The 26089-nt window shown below is 40.7% G+C and overlaps 1 protein-coding gene across 1 annotated transcript in view; it reads right to left on the bottom strand.

Annotated features, from left to right (window-relative positions):
* GALNT18 (polypeptide N-acetylgalactosaminyltransferase 18) overlaps positions 1-26089 on the bottom strand; it is a 349029-nt gene that overhangs the window by 91247 nt on the left and 231693 nt on the right. Inside the window, exons 4-5 of the mRNA XM_063117285.1 lie at positions 9411-9594; positions 3311-3508 (exon numbers count right to left, since the gene is read on the bottom strand). Of these exons, the coding sequence (XP_062973355.1) occupies positions 3311-3508; positions 9411-9594 (382 nt within the window). The remainder of the gene's footprint in view (positions 1-3310; positions 3509-9410; positions 9595-26089) is intronic.

The following is a 26089-nucleotide window of genomic DNA, read 5'->3' on the forward strand; positions in this document are numbered from 1 at the left end:
GCAGGAGAGGGCCTTTTCAGTGGCTGCTCCAAGGCTCTGGAACTCCCTTCCAAGGGAGGCTAGACTGGCTCCCTCCCTGCTATGCTTCTGGAGGAAGGCAAATATATATATATATATATATATTGTTGCGGCAGGCCTTTGGGAATAGTCTGGAGCTTTATTAATGTGCTGAATTTTTACTTTATTTATTTGCTTTTTAATCTTTTAAATGTTTTAATACTATAGATGTTTTAATTATATTTTAACTTTTGTGTATTCCTATTTATATATTTTAACTGTATATGTTTCAACTTTGTAAAGCCGCCTTGGGGAAAAAGGCAGGAATAATAATAATAATAATAATAATAATAATAATAATAATAAACATCCTGTTCAGCTGGCTGGCCCATCACATGCTATTGAATGCCTGGGAGTAGATGACAATTTTAACCTGGTGATGACAGTGTTGGCTTCAGGCAGCCTCATTGGGGTGATCATTCCATAATCGGGGAGCCACCATTGAAAAGGCACTGTCCTTTGTTGCCACCTTCTGAGTCTCCCTTGGAGGTGGAACTCGAAGGAAGGCCTCAGATGTTTACTGTAGTGTCCGGGTATGTTCTGGTTAGGAGAGGTGCTCTATCAGGTACTGTGGTCCCGAGCCATGTAAGGTTTTATAGCTTTAAACTAGCATCTTGACTCGGGCTCAGAAACATACAGGCAGCCAATGCAAAAGGGCCAGAGTTCTTGTTGTTATTACTGAAGAATCCATTGAGGCATCAATTGTTAGTCATTCATATAGCTAATAAAGGAATAGCTTCTTTGGGAACCTCAAAATGGCATTCATGGGCCTTCCTAGGCAGTCTCCTAGGCTGATACTACCAGGCTCAGAGCTTTGTTCCTTTAACAAAGTAATGGTAGCCCTTGCCCTCAGTTATCTGAACACCATGATTGTGCATTTAGCAAGATATGGCATCCATGTGCCCTGTATCCACATCTTTAGGTAAATGTGTAAATGGGATGGCAGGGGTGGGGATAGATCACCAAGCCTGATACTGTTGCCTGCATAAGGCAATGTGATGGACCCAAGGCATGGTGGCTCCATTGCTTACTGGACACAACATTGGTTTCAATGTATATCCCACCATGCCATGACCTCAAATAGTGGCATGCAATGAGGATGGAGGGGGCGGGGAGATGCTTGGGAATTGATAGGCATTGCTAGTTTTGAATGACATTTGAATTGGTTGACAATGGGCCACATAGTATTTATAGAGCAGTTAGGAATAGAATAATTAATCTGTCTTTTAGCCTAGTTCATACTTTGTCATGCAGGCTGGCAAATAGAAAAATGTCACTTTTGTCATTATGTGAGCCAAAGAAGAGCCCTGGGGACAACAGGATACTAATTAAAGGAGACAGGGGGTTGCTATGGTGGAGGAGAAACCAGTTTGCATTCACCAGGGCAATAATAATCAAGCTGTGATAAACTGAGGCATCTGTTCCTGATGAGATCATACATTTTCTAAAATCATAGACCCTAAAATCTCCCCTCACTTGTAGATCAGTATCTCAGTGTTGAAAATCAAATGCCACTTCAGAACTATGGGAGACTATTTCTGCTGAACTTTGTGATAAAGAAAATGTCACTCATTCCTTATGTTGCTTCAAACATTGTGCTTCAAAACATTAATGCTATGCATAGAAAAAGTACATTTTTCACTTTCGATCACAGCACAGACAGATTGCAAGATATATTCTTAAGGAAAAAAGTTTGCTCTTCTTGTAAATTTGCATATTTTCACCTTTTTAAAAACAACAACTACTGGTTGTAGCCTTCCTTTACAGTGTGCTGGCTACTGTATAAGTAGTCAAAGCAGCTCTACATCATTTAACTCTCTCTTCCTCTCTCTCTCTCTCTCTCTCTCACACACACACACACATACACACCTATACTGAAGTTGATAATGCTTCATTGTGTGCTGTGGGTCACAGGGTATTAGCTAAATGACACCCATATCTACCTGGGTCATTTGATATTGTAGGAATATATGAATAGTCCAGCTGGATCAGACCAAAGGCCTCTGAGAAGCCCAGAAGGAGGACATGATAAAAACAGCCCTCTCCCACTGTTGTTCCCCAGGGTATTCAGAGACATGCCGTCCTAATCCTTTAGCAGGAGTTACATTTGTTCATTCATTCATTCATTCATTCATTATATTTTAAATCTACCCAATAACTAACATTCACTGGGAAAATTACAAAAGCTAGAATAATAAAATGCAAAACTCCAGTAGTATCCTCCATGAATTTGCCCAATCTCCTTTTAAAGTCATCTCTACAGCAGAAAGTCTCCTCTATGAAACCCTGCAGAGCTGCTGCTAGTCAGTGGTAACAATAATCTAGATGGACCAGAGATCTTATTCCTTACTTAGTTCAGAAACGCTCGGGAAAGTTCTGTAAGAGGGTCCAATTTCTCTCATTTAAAAACAGATATGAACCTGGTCCCTTCAAAATGAAAGTGAATTCTTGCTATTCTGCTATGACTGTGTGTAGACAGTTGAAATGTGGGCTCCCTTGTATTTCATTGATTGCAGAGAATGTAGATGCCTTCCCTCCAGTTTCCATCTCTTGCGCTGTTTGGATTCTGAACAACAGTTACACAATTCTTAAGAGACTGATGATGAAAAAGTTGATACTTCCCCCAGCCAATTTACTATTGCTGGTTCTGTGTCACTTGCAGGCAACTGATTGGATAGTGAATGTGACATCACTTAGAACAAGCTACAATTAAAGAGGATGAAAAACACAACCTTAGTCTTAGTCTTGCAAAACCTGGTAGGTTGAACTTGTGCCATACTGACTATTGTGTAAGTATCCATCTAGTGTGGGGTAGGCAACACATGTCCCATGACCCACATGTGCCCTCCCACCCCTCTGTGTCTCCTCCACCAAATTTGCTGTGGTGGCAAAACACGGAGCAATTTTGTAAGGAATCAAGGCAAGCAGGCATCTTAGAAGCAGAATTGCTCTTGCAAACAAAGCACACAATCCTTTCTTGCCTTGTTTCCTTGCAATATAACAGCATTTTTGCTGCTGTCCTGGCACATTCAGCTCCAATTTCAATGGCAATAGCAATTTCAGTGGCAGCAGAAGTGGGGTGCAGCTTCTGGTGAGTTCTCAAGGGACACTGTGGCCTCTCAGCCCCCAGAAGTTGCCCACCTCAGATCTAGCATACAGAGTCAGAGTAGCTACAGCTAGAGATGCTATAACATTTACTAATTTACTCTTATGCTCTGCCCTTCACCCAATGTGGCTCAAATTTATACATTACCTTATAGGAGCCGTAGTGTTTTCCAGCTTCCACCATGATTTGGGTGGATTTAAGTATCGACACCATAATTCCCAGTCAAAACCTTGTGCTGATAGAGGGTACTCTTCTATTTCAAAATTGTCATACTTGATGTTATCAAATGATGGAGAAATGACTCTTTTTCTGTTTTCCTTGATCCTGGTCAGTACTGGTTCTGCCCTAAGGAAAGAGGAGATGATCAGATTGTTTCGACAGTTAAACATACCAGCTTATTCCTTCCCTCCTACTTTCCTTGACCCACATATATGAGGGAATGTGTGTGTATCTATACTGGGTAAATCATTATTCAGTCAGAACCTTAACTGATTTCAATCTGAAACTTTAACTTCACAAAGATCTTTAGAGCTTGTACACACCACAGATTTTCAGTTTAGCAGGCTTCCTTGACACTGTCTTGCCCCACTGATAAAAGAAATTAGGATTTTCTTATCGGTGACAAATATCATGCTTTGGTATTAAACTAAAAGGATGACCCTAGGCTATCAAATGATCAAGGACATCAAGAAGATCAGAGTAAATAATAAAACTATCCTAAGGACCCCTTTAAAGAGGCAGCCTTCTGTCAAAACAGAAATCAGAAAAGGTGGGGGGAGATCTTAATTTAGGATGTCTAAATAATTAGTCAGGTGAGATGGCCAAATAATTAGAAGTAGCTGGTGGGTGCCAATGTAGCTAACTAAATCTGCAGCAGCGATCAGATATAGGAGAATTGGAGTTCTTAATGGCAAAGACTTAATTATACCTTCTGACAAAACTCCAGTAGCAAAGGGGTACTAGTTATTATGTAACAAACTCCTCCCATGACATTAATTTTTATGCTATATGCACTGTAATTGATGAAGAGAGGTAATTACATTGGACAATGCATCTGGCAGCATTGAAGCCTCTGTTGTGTACAGGGCTTGATTTGAAAACATTGTCCATGCTGAAGCCTTCCTAAAAACTCTGCTCCTTGCCGTGTACTCTACATCCAAAAGCACAAGGACAGGTTTCCTGAAGGGTAGGGATAAATATGTAGGAAACCAGCACCGTTACAGGCAACAACAATTTCCAGGGTCTTCACAGCTAGAAAATTGTGACTCCGAGATCATAGAGGCCATGGCCTGCTGTATCTCCTACTGTCTGGATTACAAACTGGATTCACCTATGCGAGCACTTGTGCTGAAAATGTATATTGTGTGAATTGGCCTTCATTCATGAGGAAATGACACTCTACATACCCAGCCATTATCTCTTTCAGCCAACTGGCATTTGTAGTTGGCCATTACATTGTTCCATGCAATCCCATCTCAGTTACAAACTCACTGAGGCCGCCAATGTACCATACTCTCATGTGGGTAATCACATGGCGGCCACCAAGTGTTTAGAATGAGCCACAGACAAAATTACAACAGGTTCAGGATAGGGCCACAACATGAAATATAATTTACTTATAATACCTATGAGGTCCTTTTTTTTATTGTGTTTGACTAGGCTGGACAGCTTTCATTTGCCAGGCAAAATATCTCAATTTAGATCATTGATTTGAGTCATTGATTTGACACACTATGTATGTTGATTTATTGATTAAATTATTTTTCAAAATACAGCTAAGTACAATGTATCACATTTAGTGTCTTGTTTTAAAACTAATAGTGCAATCCAATGCATGGCTACTCAGAAGTAAGCCCCATTGTGGTAACTGTGTCCAGCAGGGGTGGAGAGCATGGCTGTGGATGCTCCCCTCCCCAGCCATTTTTTACACACATGCACACACTTGCTATGTTCCCCTGCTACCACTGAATCTGCTGTGACAGCAACAAAAATTGCAAAAAAATTAATATGGAAACAAGCTAGGTTGGGAAAATGTGCCTTGTTTCCAAGCAGAGTTGCAGAGTTACGGAAGGCAATTATGCTTGGAAACGAGAGGTGTGCTCCCCACACGCCTTTTCCCACTGCTAAATTGGTCCGATTTCTGCTGCTGCTGTGATGGCAAATTTAGCAGCAAATGTGGCAGCAGTGACAAATTTGGTGGCAGGGAGTTGGGTGCAGCCACTGTTGGTTTCAGGGGCAGTGTGCCCCCCTGAGCCTCAGAAGTTGCCTACTCCTGGTCTATAGAATTGCAGCCTTAGAAAGTCATAACTTTAAAATTCGTATTATAAGTTGCATCAGTTTACCAGATAGTTCTTAATAGCAAACGTGTTTATACATATGACATACATACACATGAGCTGCCACCACCAACACACACACAGAAGTAGGATACTGAGGAGTTCAAGATCCATCTTAGATTTGGAAACATTGACAGCCATACAACAATTGCATGTTGAATGTACCATGGGACTGGCTACATTTCCTCCCAGGGCAGTGTGTGCAATAGCAAAAAAAATGGGGCATAGGTTGTAACATTCTTAGAAGAAGCCTCCTTATACATAACCCTGTGCACTTGTCATGGATATTAGAGACTGTCAGCCCTGAAGCTGCTGCTTAATGCACTCTTGATTAATGCACTCTTACATGGGCATCTTTGTGAACTTTGTAAGATCCTTGTTATCTAAACAGCCTGCCTAATAATATTTAAATCATGACATACAGTCAATTGTTGTCTATATTCTGCATAGTACATTTTTTTTAAAAAAGAAGATAATATAAAAATAAGATAAACTGTGGAGAAAGTGGTTAGGCACCTGAGGTTGTGTGTGGGAATCTCAGGACAGACAAAGGGATTTTTCTCCCCACACAGTCATGGTTAATACTGTGGAATTTGCCACCAGAAGATGTGATGATGGTCACAACTTAGATATCTTTAAAAGGGATAAGACAATATAGGGATGGGTGAATCTGTCAATTTTGCTTTCTCATGCATTCAAATATTTTCAATTTCAAGTTCTATCTCTGCCGAATATGAAGAACTTCGTATTTGGGTAAATGCGTATCCATCCACACCAGCCAAATTCAAAAGGTACAGCAATTCCCAGCTTGGAGGAGACCATGAAGTACTTGGCTACCACATAGTGGTTATAGGTGAGGAGCCTGTAAGAAAAAAGAGGTGGTAACCTAATTAAGCCCTAACATGGCTGAGTACATAGGGATTCAGACCCAGGCTTTTAATAGCCAAGCACTTAAAACCCTGGGACTGGGTGTTTACATCTGTCAGTTTCTCCCACATTCAGGTCTTTTTAAATCTCACATTCTTTTTGTCCTAACATGGAGAGCTGGTAAGTTCTTATCAAAATTGAACTGAAAAGGAATTCTTGCCCATCTGTAATAATGGAGGATGAGGTTATCAATGGCTATTAGTCAATATTACCCCCAGTATCAAAGGCAGCATGTCTCTTAATACCAGTTGTCGGGGAACATGAGCAGGGAGGTGCTGTTGTGCTTGCATCCTACTTGTACGGTTCCCATCGCCATCCGACCGCTGGCCTAGATAGTCCTTTTGGGAGCTTCTTATGTTGTTACCATCAATCCTTCTGATCATCTGCTGATTTCTATTTGGCACAGTTTGGGTGAGAGGTGAAGGACTGTGCTGGGCTCTGCCACTCCTTCTTTGAATAATTGAATCAAACCAAAAGCCAGTACAATAGCTTAGGTCTGAAAAACTCATACAGCCCACACTATCCATTTTTCTGGTCTTTGGAGTTTATGGCGCTATCATGCTGGAAAAGCGTATATTTAAGAGTGCCTATGATGTGTGTTCCCTTTTGCTGGGATCGGGTTTGGTCCTTCCAGAAGGATGTCTGATGGTTGGATCAGCAGGGTGGAAGGAGGGATGGAAGAACAGACAGCAGAGTAGAGTCTTGCTTACAGGATCCACCTAGCTTACCTCTTGTTTCTTAGCTATAGACATCTAGTCCGCACACCCCACACCAATCTTCTGTATGTGGGAATGCTGATGAATGCTTTTCTGTCCAAAATATGAAGTAAGGAGCCCATCTGCCCAGAATATTTCCCACATTCATGTCATCTGAGTGATGCAACTGCTGCACACATTCCCTTTGTGTCTATGGATAAGGCTTCTTCCAGCGATATCACCAGACCACACACACACAATGAAATATTAAGTTTTCTGATGGCTTCATATTTAAAACATTTCAACAGCACAGCCTCAACACTCAAGGCCATAAGCCGCAACTCCCTTGCAATTCATTCAAACTCTTTGACTGAAAATGACCTGTGTGGCCGCAAAGCTTAGTGAAATCAAAGGGAACCAAGCTAATATCCTGGCTTAGAATATGCACATTTTCAGATGCAGGAATCTTGTGTGAAAGGTGAGATAAATGCTCAGGGCTACTGAGATTATTCTAGCTGTTGATGCACTGCAAACAAAACATCGTAATGGGCAGTTTCCACTTGAAGAGACAGCTTGCTTACTTGCAACTGATGTTCTCTGAGTGGACATTTATCCAGATATACATATGGCAACTGCACCTATACAGAGCAGCAATTCAAAAATGCCTAGAATTTTATGGCGCAGTCTAGCCTTTGCTCTCAAGTGGGAAAACTCCATGTGCTGGGTTGAAAATATGAGAAGGTAGGAAGAATGCCTCTTTTCCTCGTGTTCTTTCCAACCAATTCCTTAGCAGCACATAGGAACTTCTATTTCTCTGAACTTTTTGTTGCAAAGTTGTTGTTGTTGTTGTTGTTGTTGTTGTTGTTATTATTATTATTATTATTATTATTTCTAACAACATAAAAGACAGCATGAAAATGCAAATATACAAAAGTTTAAAACAATCTAAACAGCTTTAAAGTCTCAGGTTTTGTCTTTTCTTCTCCAATGTCCTAATTTTTTCTGTTTGCATTTCTCCTCTCATCAGCTTTTGCTACATATAATAGCCCTTATCTTCTACCTTTTCATAACTTTAGTAAATGCATAGGAATAAAGCTCTGTAATTGTACTAAAATTACATTGCACTTCTACAGTCATTGTAAGAAGTATCAGTTTTGTACTTCCAAACTTCGCAGGCTATCTCTCTCTCTCTCTCTCCCACCTAGGTGAAGCCCATCCTTAATGTCTACTTGACAAACAATAATTTCTTATTCTTTTAGCAGGAATTATATGCAGGCAAAAATGTCTGAGAGCAGCAATAGAACAGTACAAATACAGCAGTTTCCTCAGCCATTCACGTACATTTAATTCTATCAGTTAAGCTCTACTAGATACTTTAGCATGCTTCAATGTTTCAAACCACTCTTCATTCTAGCTGTTCAGACTGGCTACCTTTTTCAGAAGTGCCTGTATGCCACTCACTAAGGTGCTGCACACAGTGCTAAGCGCTTTCAGATATTGTTTCTTAATGGTCCAATGGTCTGATCTGTTACATTAGGCAGTGGTTTTTCAAATAGTTCCAACCAATCAGGCTACATTTATATAGGTGGCAATCGAGATGGTACATTTCAATGTAGCTTGTGACAGTGCTGCAGTTTGTACCTCTGAGTGCCTATCTTCCCAATCACTATGTTACCATTGAAAATTACACTGACATGCCATAACTAATGCAATGCTGAATTTTCTTAAGTGAATATTTAGGAGAGAAGGGACAAGGAGGACAATCCATTATGTGAGAAAACCCTTGCTTAGCTGGTTTATTTTTACATCCCTGATTGGCTGTAACTTTGCCACCAAATTTTTAATGTGTTTATCCCTGGCTACCTAATGCCAACCAGTTGGGGATCATGTAGTCAGCTTGATGATGTCATGATACCATATAGCATTTGAGATTTCCTTAACTCAGAGAGAAACGATAGGAGCCTTTGTGCTCCCTCTGAATGGCCAGAGACCTTTACTTCTTTTCACATACACCATCAGCAAAACGGGGTGCTTCTCACAACTTCTGAAAGCTTTCTTGAAAAGCATCCCCTGTTTTGGCTCAGATCTAAGTATGTTTTAAGTGTGTTCTTGAACCCTCTGAAAGCAATGGCCAAACTTACATGGAATTGGATAGACAGATGTTGTCCTTGGAAATTTTACTAGATTTAAAACAGCATTAGAGGATCTCTATGTAACGCCTCTGCAGTTTGAATAGTGGGAAACAAATTCTATGAAATGACACCAATCCAGAAGCAGCAAGACACATACCATCCCACGTTGAATTCTACATGTGCATCAAAGAGTGCAACTACCGGAGCTGTGGCTGCCCTCCAGCCACTAACGCGAGACCGAATCAGCCCCTCTTGCTTGTTGTGTCGAACCACCTTGATGAACCCAGGCTTCCGTGTGTTCACCTCATCAACATATTCTTTTAGCTTCTCTTTGAGTTCCTCTGTACAAAGAATACAAAGGAAGTTAGGAACATCCATCAAACTTCCAAGATGTACTCATCTACATCAGATCATAAACAATTTACAGCTAAGGCTTGTTGTGCATAAAAACATAAAGGGAGGGGGACCAAGGAGGCATTAAAAGGGGAATTTCCCTCTGGCTCTAAATAAAAGAACACAATTTAGCTACAGTCACAGGAGGAGCACACAGGAAGACATTTGAAGACACCACCATCAATTGCATTTGAAGACACCACCATCAATGTTTTTTCCTGGACATCAGGAAAAACACTCTGACTGTTAGAGCAGTATGACAATGGAAACAATTCCCTAGGGAGGTCATGGGCTTTCCCACACTAGAAGCCTCCAAGAGGCAGCTGGACAGGCATTTGTCAGGGATGCTTTAAGGTGGATTCTCCGCTGTGGCACCCCGATTGTGGAATGAGCTCCCCAGAGAGGTCCGCCTGGCGCCTACACTGTACTCCTTTCATCGCCAGCTGAAGACCTTTTTATTCTCTCAGTATTTTAACACTTACTTTTAACTTAAATTTAAATTTTACCGTTTTAACTCTGTATTTTAATCTTATATCAATTTTGCTGCGTGGTTTTATCCTGGTTGTGCTTTTTATACTGTATTTTGTATTTGTGCTTTTAACCTGTTGGTTGTTTTATTATGGTTTTAATTTTTGTGAACTGCCCAGAGAGCTTCGGCTATGGGCGGTATAAAAATGTAATAAATAAATAAATAAATAAATTCCTGCATTGAGCAGGGGGTTGGACTCAATGGCCTTGTAGCCCCCTTCCAACTCTACTATTCAATAATTCTATGATTCATTTATGCTGCAGTAAAAAAGACAGAGCTGTACATAAAACAAGGAGTAAATAGGACCAGTATATTCCTTGTTGAATCCTAGCCTAATTTTTCTCTGTATTAATAATGATTGAGCTGCCCAGTGGAAGTTTGGCCATTTGTTTCAGCAGGCTTTGAACTCCATTCAGTGTCTCTAATGTTAAAATCAGAGCAATATTAACACACCCAGCCTGAATATTCTTGCTGGTACATTTGCCAGAGTAAGCACTAGGTTAGTATAACATCATGTACTGGTGCAAGTGTCCATAGACCACAGCCTAAGCATTTATTTATTCTGGAATGGATCACTCAGTATGTTGTTGATCAAAACCTCAATCTTGGAAGAAATTTCCATATCACTTATTTGTGACTCGCTTTGAGTAAATATTGTGTTGTTGTTTTTGGTTGTGGCCACAGCAAAGAAGCAATTGCCTAGTTCGAACTAAATGGGCCAGGCATACATCATTCTGATGTGAAAAACAAAATATTGCTCAATTCTTGACTTTCAAAATCAAGAAGTACAAGATTGTGCATATTGGAGTGCAGGTTTGTGAACATAAACATCACATTATATATTACGCTGAATGCTTGGAAGGTGGGACAAGCCTGATACTTGGTCCCATAACTAACACACACTGACTATCTTTGGGAAGAGCTGTGGCAAGCTGTGGCATGCAGGAAGTCCTAGGTTCTATCCCCAGCTTCTCCAGGGTAGGGTGAGGAAAGAACCCTGCCTGAAACCCTGGGAAGCTGCTGCTAGTCAGTGTCAATAATACTGGGCTAGGTGGGCCAATGGTCTGACTGAGTATAAGGCACCTTCCTATGTTCCTGTGTTTGCTGAATGTGCACATAAAGTATTGACTATATTAATATGCTGCTTTGTTGTGAAAACTACACAAAGGTATATTTCAGGCATTATACAATTTCAGTCACTGAAATGTGTAGTGTCACCACAAAGAAGCACAGCCATGGAACGTGGAGGAATGATCAAACTTTCTAAAACACTGTCCAGAAAATTCACCCTTAGTTAGAGGTAGTTCAGGGACAATGGAGAGCTAAAATCAGTCTATCTGGATAAACAGGCATGATCGGGGGAATGCTCTTCACTCTTCCAACCCAAAAGTATTACCTACACACTGCTCAGACAACTTTGGTTATTCCCTTTTTCCTCTGATTGTTGGCCTTAAACTCAACTCATTATTAAATGTGTATTGACACCAATCTTGGTTAACATTAACCACGTTTCCTCATGCCGAGGTTTGTAAATCTACCTTAGAGCTACTTCAAGCTGCAGGTGGGGATGCTATTTTTGAAAGCTCCCTTGAGTCCCCCATGTGAAAACCTCCATGCAAGAAAACACAAACACACACACACACTAGCATATCTAGCCATTTTGGTATCCACACAACCATCTCCAAGACATTTTGGAGCCTCAGAGGAAGGACGCGAGGGTACTCCCATCCCTCAAACCAAGCTCAAATGCTGACTGTACTGAATGTTATTTTAACACTTGAAAAAGGGCAGTGTTTTCTCCCACACCTAAAGGAGTAGGTTAGTTTAGGGGGTCAGAGCTCAAGTCCTCTCACTTTTTCACACACAGTTCTGTCCTCCAACAACTTGCTGCTGCTCGTTCACTGTTCTACCTGGCCGCTGCCACCCCCTCAACCCCCAGCATTTGCATCTGCTTGCTAGGCCTGTGATAGAAATGGGGGAAATGGTTCGCATTAATCATGCTTAGTGTCTCCATAGATTCCATGTTAGACCATGGTTAAAGCCAACAAGGGAAAGAAGCAGGGGGATTTGTTCTGGGCGGAAGGAGGAAGTGCCCATTTCGGATGCTGGTTTTAGGGTGCAAATCATGGTTTGCATTGAGCCATGGTGGTCAATGAAACATATCTAATACTGAGCATTGGCTTAGCGCCATCAGTATGATGGGCACTGAAACAAGGATTCATAAGCAAGGATTATTATTATTATTATTATTTTGTCTGCATCATTCCTAAACACATTCCCACCATAAAAGCCTCCCCAGTATAATTCCCCCTTTCCTCAAATTGTTGGCCTTAAACTCAGCTCATTGTTATATATCTATTGACACCATCATTCCTAACCCCTTTCCCTCCGTAAAAGCCTCCTCTATCACTTCTATATTAATACAGTCAAGATTTAAATATTAGTACATACATTACATGTCAAGAACAACATGGACCAATTACCTTTGGCAAATGCAGATTAATATGACTGATAAAATAAATTGGCAGTTAGGGTATATAATCGTTCTTTCTTTCTTTTCTTTTTTTTAAAAAAAAGGGGGGAAAAGAAAAGCAAACCAAAAAAAGAAAAAAAAAAGAAAAGCCCAGCGACTTTGAAAAAATAAACAATGGTATAAATGGAAACAAAGAGAGAAAATGAATTATTTATGCACCTTCACATGCAGCTTCCCTGTGCTCTGACAACACTTTCAATCTTGAAAAGGCTCTGCAGCTTTTGTTTCTTTCTCCGTTATACAATGCAAACACTGTGTGGGGCTAAAGCCAAAACAAAGGGGTGGGTTTTGCAAACATATTTTCTCCCTGAAAAATAACCTCCCTGGCCCCCACCCTGGAAACTTTTCATGGTTCATGAAAGGATGGAATACGTAGCAGAGTGCTTTTTACTCTCACTCTCTCTCGCTCTCCCTCACACACACACACCCTGCCATTCAGGAAATAATAGTCCGGTATGAACTCTTCATAGCCCCAGATGGCTGCAGCCTCAGCACCATTATTTCCCTTCTTCCTAACAACAGCGGCATCACCACATAGCCATTGAGATTTGGCTGCATGGCAAAATTAGTGTGAGGGCATTAGCTTCACTTGCTCTCAGCTATGTCTTCATGTAGACAATTCCTATGTCAGTTCAGCCCTGTTAATAGGAGGAAGGAAGGCTGTTTTCAAGAAGAAACAGCAGCAAACCCATGCCAAATGGCAAGCTTTTGTGGGCTTTTCAAAAACACTTGGGGTCCCTTAAAATGAGCAAAATAGAAAATAATTGGAGATTGAAAGGGAGAGATTTCTTACTAGCTTTAAGTATGGGAGGTGTGTTTGAGAGAGGGAAGCTTAAACTACAAACTTCCTTCACTTCAATAGGCCAGCCCTAACAATTCAAATCAGGTCCACTATCCTTTGTATTGGGTCTGACTTGAATTAGGGGGCTGACCCTGCCTCCACCATATCCACCACTTCTTAGCTGTCCCCCAGTCACAAAGGTCTTAGCTTGGGGAAAAGAAACAACAGAAGACCTCCTTCCTACTAGGAGATACTGCAAGGGATGCCTGAATATCCTTTGCAGCTGGGGAGATGACCCATGGGGTGCCTCTTGTCTGGATAAGAGCCCTTGTCTGTGTATTAGTTCCTCCCCTTCCTCAAGTATTGTTTTTGGCTTGGGTAAAGGAAGAAGGAATGGAGATTAACTTGGACTTTTTGACTGTTCCTTCCATTTAAGCATTCAAAATGCCAAGTTTATATCTAGTTTGAATGGGTGAGGACATGCCTATCCCTTCTTAGGAGCTGTATAATTGCTAGTTAAACAAGGAAACACACACATTGTTCTTCTATTACTTCCAATAACATAGCACAATTACCAGCCCAATAAACCCCCAACAGAAAGTTTTGCCTTCAATAAAGCACTGAACACTCATTTTCTTTACTGAAAAATGGTGGGATATTGTTTTGTTAGTGTGCTTGTATCAAAACAACCAGGTGAAAGCTTTTCTTTTATCAGTGTGTGTGTGTGTGTGTGTTTTACACCACTTTGTAAACTCAGGATATTCCATTCAGTGTAATGTGTTAAATACTTAGCTAGGCACACAGCCTATCTATACTGATTCAAATGCATAATGGGAATACATTACTGGAAAACGTAGCACACAACCTCAACAGGATCATTATTTATTCAGCCTCCATTTGAGGTCTGTTTTGTTTGCTACATGTGTTTTGTTACTTCAACTGTACCTGCTTCTCTTGCATCAATTGAAATACATAAACTAAACCTTTGCTATGGGCAGGCCATCTCAGAGAAAATCTGGTTTCTGGGCATGGTGTGTGTGTTCCATTGTACTGTATTGAAAGACCATTCATTGATTATTTTTCTATGTTGTATTAAATACACCATAAGAAACAGAGCTCATCCTTGGCACATTTACCTAGTAAATATAGACCCATTTAATTTATAACAGGCACTGAATGCATAGCAATGATGACACATGGGTCAGTATCCAATGGTGCCCCAGCACTAGCACTGTTGATGTTGCACTAGTGTAAACAAACAGAAATTTAGGTGGCAAACCACTGCTTTTCCCCCATTGAACATATTACTTTGCACAAGCATTGGTTTACACTAACACAGCGTAATTAGTGCTAGCATTGGGACAAGACTGAGTACTACCCATATGCTCTTGGATAGGAATGGGAGCTGCTCCTCTGCCCCATGAACCAATGTGCCCTGAGAAAACAACAGCGGAGTACAGCTTTTGGTGGGCTTCTTCAGACATGGTAACAGAAATCATGTATTGGTTCAGCTGCCTTTTACAGAAGTCAAAGAGTGCTAGGAATCTGGAAGCAGGTGACATAATGGGGCTCTTCACACAAAATGCTGAGTGTGGCTTGTTGTTGAACCATGGCTTGTTAACCACCATGAACAACCCAAAGCAAACCAAGGTGTCCTGTTCGAGAAAAATAAGCCACACTGCATGGTTAATAAGCCACCATGTGGAAAATGTCCTGGGTTCAAATAACACACTAACTCATTATTAGACAAACAACACATGGTTCAACAACAACCCACACTCTACCAGTGAGTGTAGATGGCGTGTTGCGTGAATCCAGTCAATCTGGTGTAGGGATTGATATTGTGATAAGAAACTGAGCATAGCACACATAGCCTAAGACCTGTCAGAAGTGACAGGATTGTGCACTTCTGTGCTCCAGGCAGGAACTACATGGCAAAGATAAGGCCAAACTACATATTACATGTTTTCAAAGACTTACAGTGCAATCCTAACGAACTAACAAACAAGACCCACTACTTTCAGTGGGGTTTGCGCACTAGTAAGAGAGTTTAGGATTATAGCCTCTCCCAGTCCATATCCTGCATCAAGCAGGATATGACACTTGGAAAATGGTTTGAAAACTGCACATGGCATGTGTCCTGGGTCCCAACAGTTGTCACCACTGTTATAAACCATTTTAAAGCAGTAGCGTAAATCCTGCCCAGGTATGTTGAACTATAATTCTGATTGTAGTCCCACACAACTGGAGAGCAACAGGTTGGGGGAGCTAATATAAATAATGGATAGAAATACAGTTTCATCAAGTGGGGAAACTACACATGCAAATGTATGATAGGTCAGTAATACCATCACATTTGTCAGAAATATTGTAGTGTCACATTTAAAAAGAAATCACTTTAGCTAGATTCCAATTAAGTTTTGTTTCCAATTACTTTAATATACTCCCATTTCCACAGCTAAGTTTCTTCTTATTGCTTAAAACAATGATTTGTGTGTGTGTAAGATACGAGATGTCTGTGCTGTAGTCCCACACATATTTTTTTTAATGTATCCGATTATTTTGTAGTAGTAGCATTTTGTACTTTGGAGGTAGGATGAAAGGTGTCATTTACCCGTTTGTAGCATGAGCCATATCCTTTTTTAGTATTGAAGGATACCAGTTACAGATAAAAAAATGAGACAAACCATAACTGCTTCTGTCCAGAAATACTAGGTATATTAGATAAGTAAGATTCAAAGATGCAGTCTTACAGGGGATGTAAATTTCAGCATGAAGGACAGATGAGGGTTTGGAATAAACATTGGGTGGAGGTGCCAGTGAGAAATGTTGGGAGGAGTTATCACCAGAGCAGAACCCCTGTCTAAATTTAGCTGCTCAGAATAATCAGACTGGTTATAAGGAGGAGGAGGAAAATTTGGGTGTCTGTAAACCGGTTTTGAGGCCACTGCGAAGTAGGATGAAAATTATCCAAGAATGTCCATGATCTTGAATCTGTCACACCAACATGCTTACATTTTATACAATTCTTGAAATGCCACTCAGTAAAATCATCACATGTTTGATATTCTTACAACCCCTCCCTAGTCCTTGTTTCATGCTTAAGTGATTACCTCTAATCGCTGTAGCAAGAACAGCTAACTCCAAATAAGAAATATTGAAAAACGGGACAGGTGTGTAATTTTGTAGAGCAGGAGTGCGTTAAAAATATGTATTACATAAAGCGACAATCCACAGGTTGATAAAACCAGGGTGTTGCACGTACATTCCTGTTAAACTGGCATTATCCGGTTAGGTATTGCTTTCTGTAAGAAATCAATGTTACCAATATGAAACAGAGCTTCATAAATTTTGGTTGGACATAGTAGCTAACCCTTGTTTCTAGCAGTTAAACCTTCTTCGTTCCACAGAGGCAAAGTAAGAGAAAAGGTGAGTTCCCTGGTAAGAGCAGGAAAAATAAATGACATGATGGCATGTTTGTTATGAGCAATCCCTCGCTTCAGCTCATGACACTGATAACTACATCCAGAACAATAGAGCGTGTTGCCAATTTGAAGGAGGCACCCTCTGCTTCCAGGGGTTGTGTCAGTGGGTTGTGTGTATGGTTTTTTTTTGGTATTATTATTATTATTATTATTATTATTATTATTATTATTATTATTATTATTGCATTTGTATACCTCCCCATAGCCAAGGCTCTCTGGGCGGTTCACATAAGATAAAACTCTTAAAAACAATATACGAAGATTAAAAACCACAAAAACAAGCAAAATACACATACATTTAAAACCACTATAACAACATTAAAAATGATGAGCCAAAAAAACAGACCCAGGGTCATTACATATTGCTAAATGCCTGGGAGAGGAGAAAAGTCTAGAACTGGCGCCGTAAAGATGACAATGTCGGCGCCAGGTGGGCCTCGTCAGGGAGATTGTTCCACAGTTGGGGTGCCACCACAGAGAAGGCCCTCTCTCTTGTTGCCACCCTCCAAGCTTCCCTTGGAGTAGTCACCCGGAGGAGGACCTTAAATGTTGAATGTAGTGTTTGGGTAGGTTCATGTCAAGAAAGACGTTCCATCAGGTATTGTGGTCCTAAGCCATTTAAGGCTTTATAGGTTAAAACCAGCACCTTGAATTGGGCAGCTGCTCCCGCACATAGCAGGAATTTGCGGCAAGGTTCATTATAGCCAAAAAAAATGGATTTTCCATGTGTGTGTTGTGACAGAAAAAAGAGCAGAAGGAGCAGGAGATGCATGGGAGGAATGCTGCATTGTCAAAATGTCCTGCGAAGAACCATGAGCGGCAAGTCACGAGCATGCCATAAAATGCTCATCTGATGACACTCTCAGACAGTGAACTAATATCCTCAAGTGGCTTCTAAATGTAAGGGGAAAAAGGGGAGGCATAATCCTGCCAGCCAACTGCTTGCCAAAATGCGTTGCCCCAGGATGCATTGCTGCTTCGCATTTGGGCCTCTGTTCTCAGCTGCTACTACGCCTGCTTCTGTTTATCAATTTGCCTTGTGTCATACCACTTGTGGAGGACTCCTTCTCCTCTAAGGAGGTAGAGCTCCAAGAGACAGATGATGCCACCTCTGCCCAGGACTCCAGATATGGCTGGTTCAATGGCAACATCTGTCTTTCAGAGCTCTAGGTGGAGAGTCCTCCAGCAGGGTCATGCACATACCCTATCTGAATCCCCTCTTCTTGCTCCTTTCAGTTACCTATGATGTGAGGACCATGGACTCTACGGTGTGCTTCTCCACTGAAATGTTCCTTTGAGTGATTCCATTCCCCCCCCCACTCCCCTTTAGGATCTTCCAATGGATTGCAGAGGCCTCCCAGCACCTAGTAGGCCTTCCCATTTCATGTGGAATCTTGCAGGCCAAAGATACTTCCCAAATTGGTTATGCAATGCAAATTATTTTCTCCCACCAGTTCTGATATTCCTAATCACAATACAGATGATTAAAAATCCTTATAACACTGTCTCCCTGCAAAGTGAAGCAGACAAAAGGATGCAAAATCAAAGCTGCAAAACACACGTTAGTCATTGCTTACATTTTTTTTTAAAAAAATTATAGGACCATTCAAAAAACCATGAATGGCAAGATAGGAAGGAATAAGCTCAAGAGAAAGCTGCAAAAGTGGAATGTTCTGTGATATAAAACCAAGTAAGCCGTCAGAAGTGGGTCGAAGTTACTGGTCTGCTGAGAGAAGGAGAGAGAGGGAGAGGGCAGTTTCTCCCCCTTTATTTAATAAGTAGAACACTTCAGTTCTGTGCACACATTCAGTGCCATTCTTCTCTGTGCTTGGATAGCCAATATGATTGCAACTTCAGGTCTTCCTTCTTTCACACATGTCAATGTACAAAGTGATGTGTTTGCATAGGGTCCTGTATATGTGATTGCATACACCTGCAAAGACCCATGGAATAATTCCACTACATGTGAGACCCATCAGAACAAGTGCTCCAGGCTGAGGAACTAAGCGTCAAATATTTGTAATACTTAACTATGGCCTAATCGACACCAAGCAGGATTTTGCACTATGAAAGTGGTATATAAAAGGCAGGAGCCACACCAAGCAGGATATAGTGGTATGAAAGCGGTATATGGTATGTGTCAATGTGTCAGTGCACTTCAATACCACTATAAAGCAGTAGTGTGGCTCCTGTCTTTTATAAACTGCTTTCATACCACTTTCATAGTGCAATATCCTGCTTGGTGTAGATTAGGCCTATGTTAACAATGAACAATGCAGCTGACCCTCTTCTTCTTTCTTACTTTAAAGTAAGCATGCAGGGTCCCAATCCAGATTGAGACCACCATGTGTGGAAAGGGGAGGTTTATTTCTATTTGGCTCCTTAGGAAGAGATAACAAAGAGGGTAAAAGAAATCTAAAAACTGAAATGATAAGCAGTAAAAACTATAATCTAAAAACACTTGTTTAAAATATATAATTCCCTTATAAGATTTCAATGCTTTCTTTAGTTTGTATGTAGAATCTCCTTTAAGATTTGTTTGTTTTGAGGCAGGCTGAATTCTTAAGAAATACAAACTAATTCCAGTACAAGTTGGAGAAAAGTCAATACCTGTAATTATTTTTTTCTAACTATGTTTAGTTCTACCCTATTCAACTGCTTCTCTACAGCAACAGCACAGATAATCCCCACTGAAAAGGAGGAAAAACACACACACCACAACTTTGTAAATGGAAGGCTGTACTTTCTGAGGAATTAATTAAGCAAGCTTTTCATTTGTAGCCACTGGATCCAACAAGCTGTTTCCTGTACTTGAAAAGCTGCTTGAAAATGTTCAAATCTTCTGGGCACTAAACTCATGAATGCAAGACAGATTAGAGTTATGCATTCTTTAAAGAAAGGCAGTCACCAGTTGAAGTGCTATGTTCTCCGCTAGACGTTTTTACCAACGTAGAGTGAAATCCTCTTTATGTAAGTGGGTTCAAGCAAAATGCAGGCTTCTTTTCTATTCTTTCATTATGGTGTTTCTACATTTGGTGTAGTGGTCAATTTTGAAGTGCAGCCACTCATCATGACAGCCCCCTTAGCCAAGACCCCAAGGAGAGACCAAATATGCAGGAAGCTGTATGGATCCATATCAACAAACCAGTTCTAGCAGTTTTGATGGTGATCTCTTTTATATTCCTGAGAAGGTTCATCACCGGCCCATGTATATACTGGTAGTCACAATTCAAATGAATACTTAATGTATGACAACTTCCTTGTGAACATGGAGGACAGCTTTCCTTTAGAAATGACTGAATCAGATTTGAGTAACCATGACAGGAAGTGTCCCTGATGATGCTGTAATAGCATCTACAAGGACTGATAGTACAATACCTTTCTCTTTCCTCTACCCTTAAGTCCACACTTTTGATATGACTGACAATGGGAATGATGTATGAGCCCATAGGGCATTTTTATGTCATTCAGAATTAAGGATCAAAACTGTCCTCACATTGTGTGTGTCATATTGCATCATGTTTTATATTGTAAGATGCATTTTTTATATGAAGCACTTCATTTCCAAAGTTCATGTATCTCAACCACAGAACGTTGTTGTCATTCAGTAATTTCCCCTCACTCATTTAATTGATGCCTGAAAATCAATCTGGCCATATGTTTTAGTAATCCAAGGACTATTTCATCACACAGATAGCTAGATTTGGTTTTGAATTCACCATATGCCAATTCCATTAGCTTTAACCCTGGGACACACCCACATATATATCACTTAAAGTTCTTGCACTTGATGGCTTCGAAACCGAGTGTGAGAACTGCCAACTGAAAATCTTTGCAACTGAGGGGATATGAGGAGACGTAAGCGTACTCTCGGTGTTGCTGTTATGTGTGTGATAGCTCATCCAGGCATGAAAATCATCATGAAGTTGCAGGAATTAAGTGATAAACCTGCAGGTGTGAAGAAGCCAAAATCAGGAATAATTGGCTGCACTGTGACTTTGTAGAATACACAGATAATGAGTGTCATCAGACGAGGGGAGGGGGAATTACGGTTCTCTACTGTCACTTTTCTCACCTCCCCCGCTTCTGTCGCACAATACTTCCTCTTTCCTCAGGGAGGACAAAGAGGAAGTAAACAACAACGATGTGGCCCATTTAGTAGGCATTTTTATCGCACCATTTTTCCTGCACACAGCAGAAGTTTAGTTTCTAAAAATAAATTGAACTTACTGGGGTCTTATTTTGTGATGGAAAGAAGGCCAGAAGGAGCGGGAGGCGTATGAGAGGTGGACAGCGTTGACAAAAGGACCCACAAAAAATCGTGAGTAGGCAGCAATGAGCATGCGATAAAATACTCCTCTGATGACGCTCAACAAGTTAACTCAGCAGTGCTGAATATTTATGCTGTTTGCTGACTAAAAGGTATAGAATCTAGGAATGGTGTACGGATGGGATAAGGGTGTGATATGGAAACTTGGAGTCTCTCATTTTACCACATGCACCATGTATGAAGAGCAACAGGAAATAATTTAGAGGGGAAGACTGAACATGGAAAAGGAGAGAGAATGGGGGAAACCAGGGTGTAAAAACAGCTAATAACAGGCTTATTTGGATGGCTATTGTTTGTTCTGAACTCTTTATAAATTGTAGAAAATGGCACCATGTATGGGCACAACTAGGTAGAGCTGAGCTCCATCACACCAGTGATTTATCACATTCTCACCATGCCTGGTATGTGTTTTTGCAGCATGGTACTCACATGATGTCATCCCTGTCCGGCGCTCATCTTGCCTCTTCCCCTCCCTTTTCCATCTTATTTTGGAGCGGGGGAAAGTCCATTTTTCCCTCTGTGCGAAATAAAGCCACTCCTCCCTCCTATGTATTGCTGACCTTGTGCTATATCAGATCATCCCATTTTTTGTTGGAGGTGTGTGTGACGAAGGGAGGTCTCGCTGACAAAAGAGGAGGGCAGGGAGGTTTTCTGCTCAATTGCTCAACCATGAAGGGGGAGGGAAAGAGGGTGCCCAAACACCCCATGGAGAAGGCGAGTGAGGCCCCATTCAACTCTATGGTTCTTACTCTTGACTAGGCATGTCTAGGTTTCCTGACCAGAACAATGTCAGCTTCCCATTGCCATGCCAACATTGACCACAAACTTCTCCAAAAACTAATTGTAATACTTTCTCTTCACTTATATAGTCTAACACGATCTTAGGGGAAAGCATAGTGTGTTGCTTTACCGTAATTGAGCAGTTTCAGGCTGCCGTACTATTGTATTTGCGCAGAAATAAAAAAATATTAAAAATAATTTTAAAAATTAACTGCAGTGAGAAGGAGAACGTAGGGGGCAGGGCAGGAGATTTCACCAGCACAGTAGCAATACAGGTGAAAAGATACATGAGCTAAAATAGTGCAACAATGCACAGACATGAAAGTGCCCAGCGCTAGACTTGCTAAAACAAAGGGGCAAACCACGGACTAAAATCAGGAGGGGGGGAGTAGGTGTGATGGAGCTCACGGATTAAATAATACTTTGGCTTCTCATTGTAGTATCATGTCAAGAACTTGCATCTTATATTGTTCCACATTCAGAGCATGATTTTTCATCATGCTAGAGTCTGGGGCTTGTGAAATTTACCTGGATGTAAGTTGATTTAATAACTAAGGGTGCAATCCTATGCATGTTTAGATAGAAAAAAAGCCCTACTACTCCCAACACCCTTCTACCCAGCAATGCTAGTTGGGGCATACTGGGAGTTGTAGGACATAAGATTGTGACCTAAATTGATTTCAATACAATCATCCCAGATTAATTGGTATATGGGTTATGATGTAAGGGCCTAATTCCAGGCATCACACACCAGTTTTACAAAGAGATGAAATGCCTTGTTTCTGTAAATTGCCTTTTAACAGCAGTTATTAATGTTTCATAGTTTCTGTTTAGTTTCTGTTTTATTAATGGGAAATATCTCAGAATACAATGATAATTGTCATTAAAGGTACAAATGAAACCATTTTCAATACAGTTGGGTTGCATTTTAATCTATTTCATTATGTTTTCCAAAGCATGGCAAATACTAGAGCTCAGATGCACTAGACTAGGGCAACCAGAAATTGAAAAATGTTAGGCACTAACTAATCAGAAACTCAAATCCATCTCAGTTTTTTTCAATTATGATGAAAGAAGCACAATTGCTTATTAGCATCCAACAGCACACGGGGAATCATTTCCTTCTGCTTAAATTCTGTTTCATTCGGGATGCAATTTATTTTAAAACTAAATATGCTAATTTGCTCATTAGTGTTAGTCTTGGCATAGTAAGTGCCTGCTGACAACTTACATGATGGTGTGTTCGCCCTGGCAGCTTACTGTGAATATACAGAGCACAAACCACCATACGCTGCACCTCTAGCGCAGAGTGTGAGAACAATGACAACCGATCTAGTCATGGCTACAATTCTCTGCACTATTTCCAAATAACGTTTTGGAGCACAATTCCAGGATAACGGAGGATTCTAAAAGAGAGGTGCCTTTTCCCTAAAGCAATGTGATCAGATGGTGCTCACTAGAAAATAAATCTATTCAATATGGGCACTAATTTAAGGGCCATTTCTTACAATACTTTGGTGGTGGAAGCTGCTGCACTGCCATTATTTTATATGCCATTGGGTAATGAGAGAAGCCTCAGACCACATAGGAGGAGCCCACGCTACACCTCCCCGCCCCTCACAGTAGCATCAAGCCTCTGTAAACTGAATTAATGCTGCGATGTGGAGGAAGTGCAGTGTGGACCTGCCAACCAGGGCACCTCCTAATCCATGGCAGTGTGGGAAGGAAAGGTAGAAACAGTACTGGAGTGGCTCTCTGAACAAGGTAATTTTATGTGGCATGAGTTGGTAGACTTATTTCATTTCAGACTGTGGTTGCAGGGCAATTATATTGTATTTTTTTTAATGTCCCCCCTTTTAAAAACACACACACAGTGTTCTCCCTTTCAGAGACTCTAATACACAAACTCATAAGCCATAATACATCTATTATTCTTTAAGACGTAGTTTTGCTCCAAAACTAACATGGCTACCCCTCTGGAATGCTCTTCAGGCTTATTATTATGTTTAGCCTATTTTTATTAACAAACGTTGCAATCTGAAGCGATAGAGCTCATAGGTTTTATACAGGTTCTATAAGTAGACTACCACTTATAGAATCATAGAATAGTAGAGTTGGAAGGGGCCTATAAGGCCATCGAGTCCCATCCCCTGCTCAATGCAGGAATCCACCCTAAAGCATACCTGAAAGATGGTTGTCCAGCTGCCTCTTGAATGCCTCTAGAGTGGGAGACCCCCCAACCTCCCTAGGTAACTGATTCCATTGTCGTACTGCTTTAACAGTGAGGAAGTTTTTCCTGATGTCCAGCCAGGATCTGGCTTCCTGTAACTTGAGCCCATTATTCTGTGTCCTGCACTCTGGGAGGATCGAGAAGAGATCCTGGCGTTCCTCTGTGTGACAACCTTTCGAGTATTTGATGAGTGTTATCATATCTCCCCTCAATCTTCTATTCTCCAGGCTAAACATGTCCAGTTGTTTCAATCTCTCTTCACAGGGCTTTGTTTCCAGACCCCTTATCATCCTGGTTGCCCTCCTCTGAACATGCTCCACTTCACTCAGTACAATGCTTATATTGTGATTCCTCATATCCAGCTATAGCTTGTGGCCATTAATTGCATATTTGACGAATGTATAAAGTGTGTACCTACTTTCAACACACTTCATGGACATAATTCCTGTTTACATCCCTAGCAGACTCTCAGCATGTAACTCCCACTGGACATCCCTAACCGCTGCAGATCAGTTAAAAGAAGATCAAAACTTTGCTCACATCAGTGAAAAGGCAAGACAAAAAGACAAAACAATTCTGTAAAATGAACTCGGGATTTACCTTTCTGTTGACATCAATCAGCAGGCTAGCCTGTATATCTGTGAGCTGACTGAAAAAATACTGTGAAGACTTATGTGGGGTTGGGGATAGTGCAGTCAGTTGGCTGTGGATCTCATTATCCAGGTTAGTAAGATTGTTCTAGATTGGTTGAAATTAATACAACTTCTCACATTACATGCCACTCTTTAGAATTCACAGCATTCATTACACTTTCTTTCATTAGACATTGATTAGAGACTGAAGTTTGATACTTATGCATGATAAGGAATGGCAAGTCTACTTCAAAAGGCCTGATGTAGTAGCAAAGTCTTTCTGAAGCTAGTGACATCCAGTAATATAAGGAATGTTTGTAAAGAGCTAACTCCTGTTGTTTTCATGAGCACACCCTAGAGCAGGATAGACCACCTGGTGCCCTCCACATGTTTTAAACTACAGTTCCCAAAATCCCTGGCCACTGACCATGCTGGCTGGGACTTATGGGAGTTGCACTCCAAAGCATCTGGAGGGGACCAGACAGCCTAACCCTGCTCTAGAGTTTAACAGAACACATACCAGTGCTGATCTGGTCTTTTCCCTACACTGGGATTTATGGTTTGCAAAATCCATAATCTAGTATATTTGCTGTAATATCATTCTTAAAACAATTAGAAGGCCATAATAAATATTTTAGACGCTTTTTTGTTCCACTAATTATCAGTTGCTGAATATGTTATTTGGATCTTGTTGATCATAAACAAAATATATTGAGCAGTGGGTATGTTCTTTTCATCCAATTTAATCCTGCCACATAGCCAAGGTCTGTAATGTTGTAGAAAGATTTGTAGTAAGGTCAGACAGATCCATTTTGCCAACAAGTAGTAGTCAATTATCCACAAAACCTTGCAATCAAATTGTATCTTATATTCCCCCCACCCCAAATACAGATCCCTGTTGTATGCACGTTGTTTATGAAATATATTCAACTTTGAAATATGGCAGGTGGGGGGACCTGTTGAGCATGTCCACGCATCTCTGGCTTATGGACACCATCTTCAGCATATATTTGAAATACATAACTTTTTTTTTTTTAAAAAAGCTCATTTTATGGAATACAATACTAACTAAATATAACATCCAACTGTAAAAAAATATATGCACGAGATTATTTATCCATCCTATGCTTATTTATGCATGAA

The sequence above is a fragment of the Elgaria multicarinata genome, chromosome 2, assembly GCF_023053635.1.
Source record: "Elgaria multicarinata webbii isolate HBS135686 ecotype San Diego chromosome 2, rElgMul1.1.pri, whole genome shotgun sequence".
NCBI lineage: Eukaryota > Metazoa > Chordata > Lepidosauria > Squamata > Anguidae > Elgaria > Elgaria multicarinata.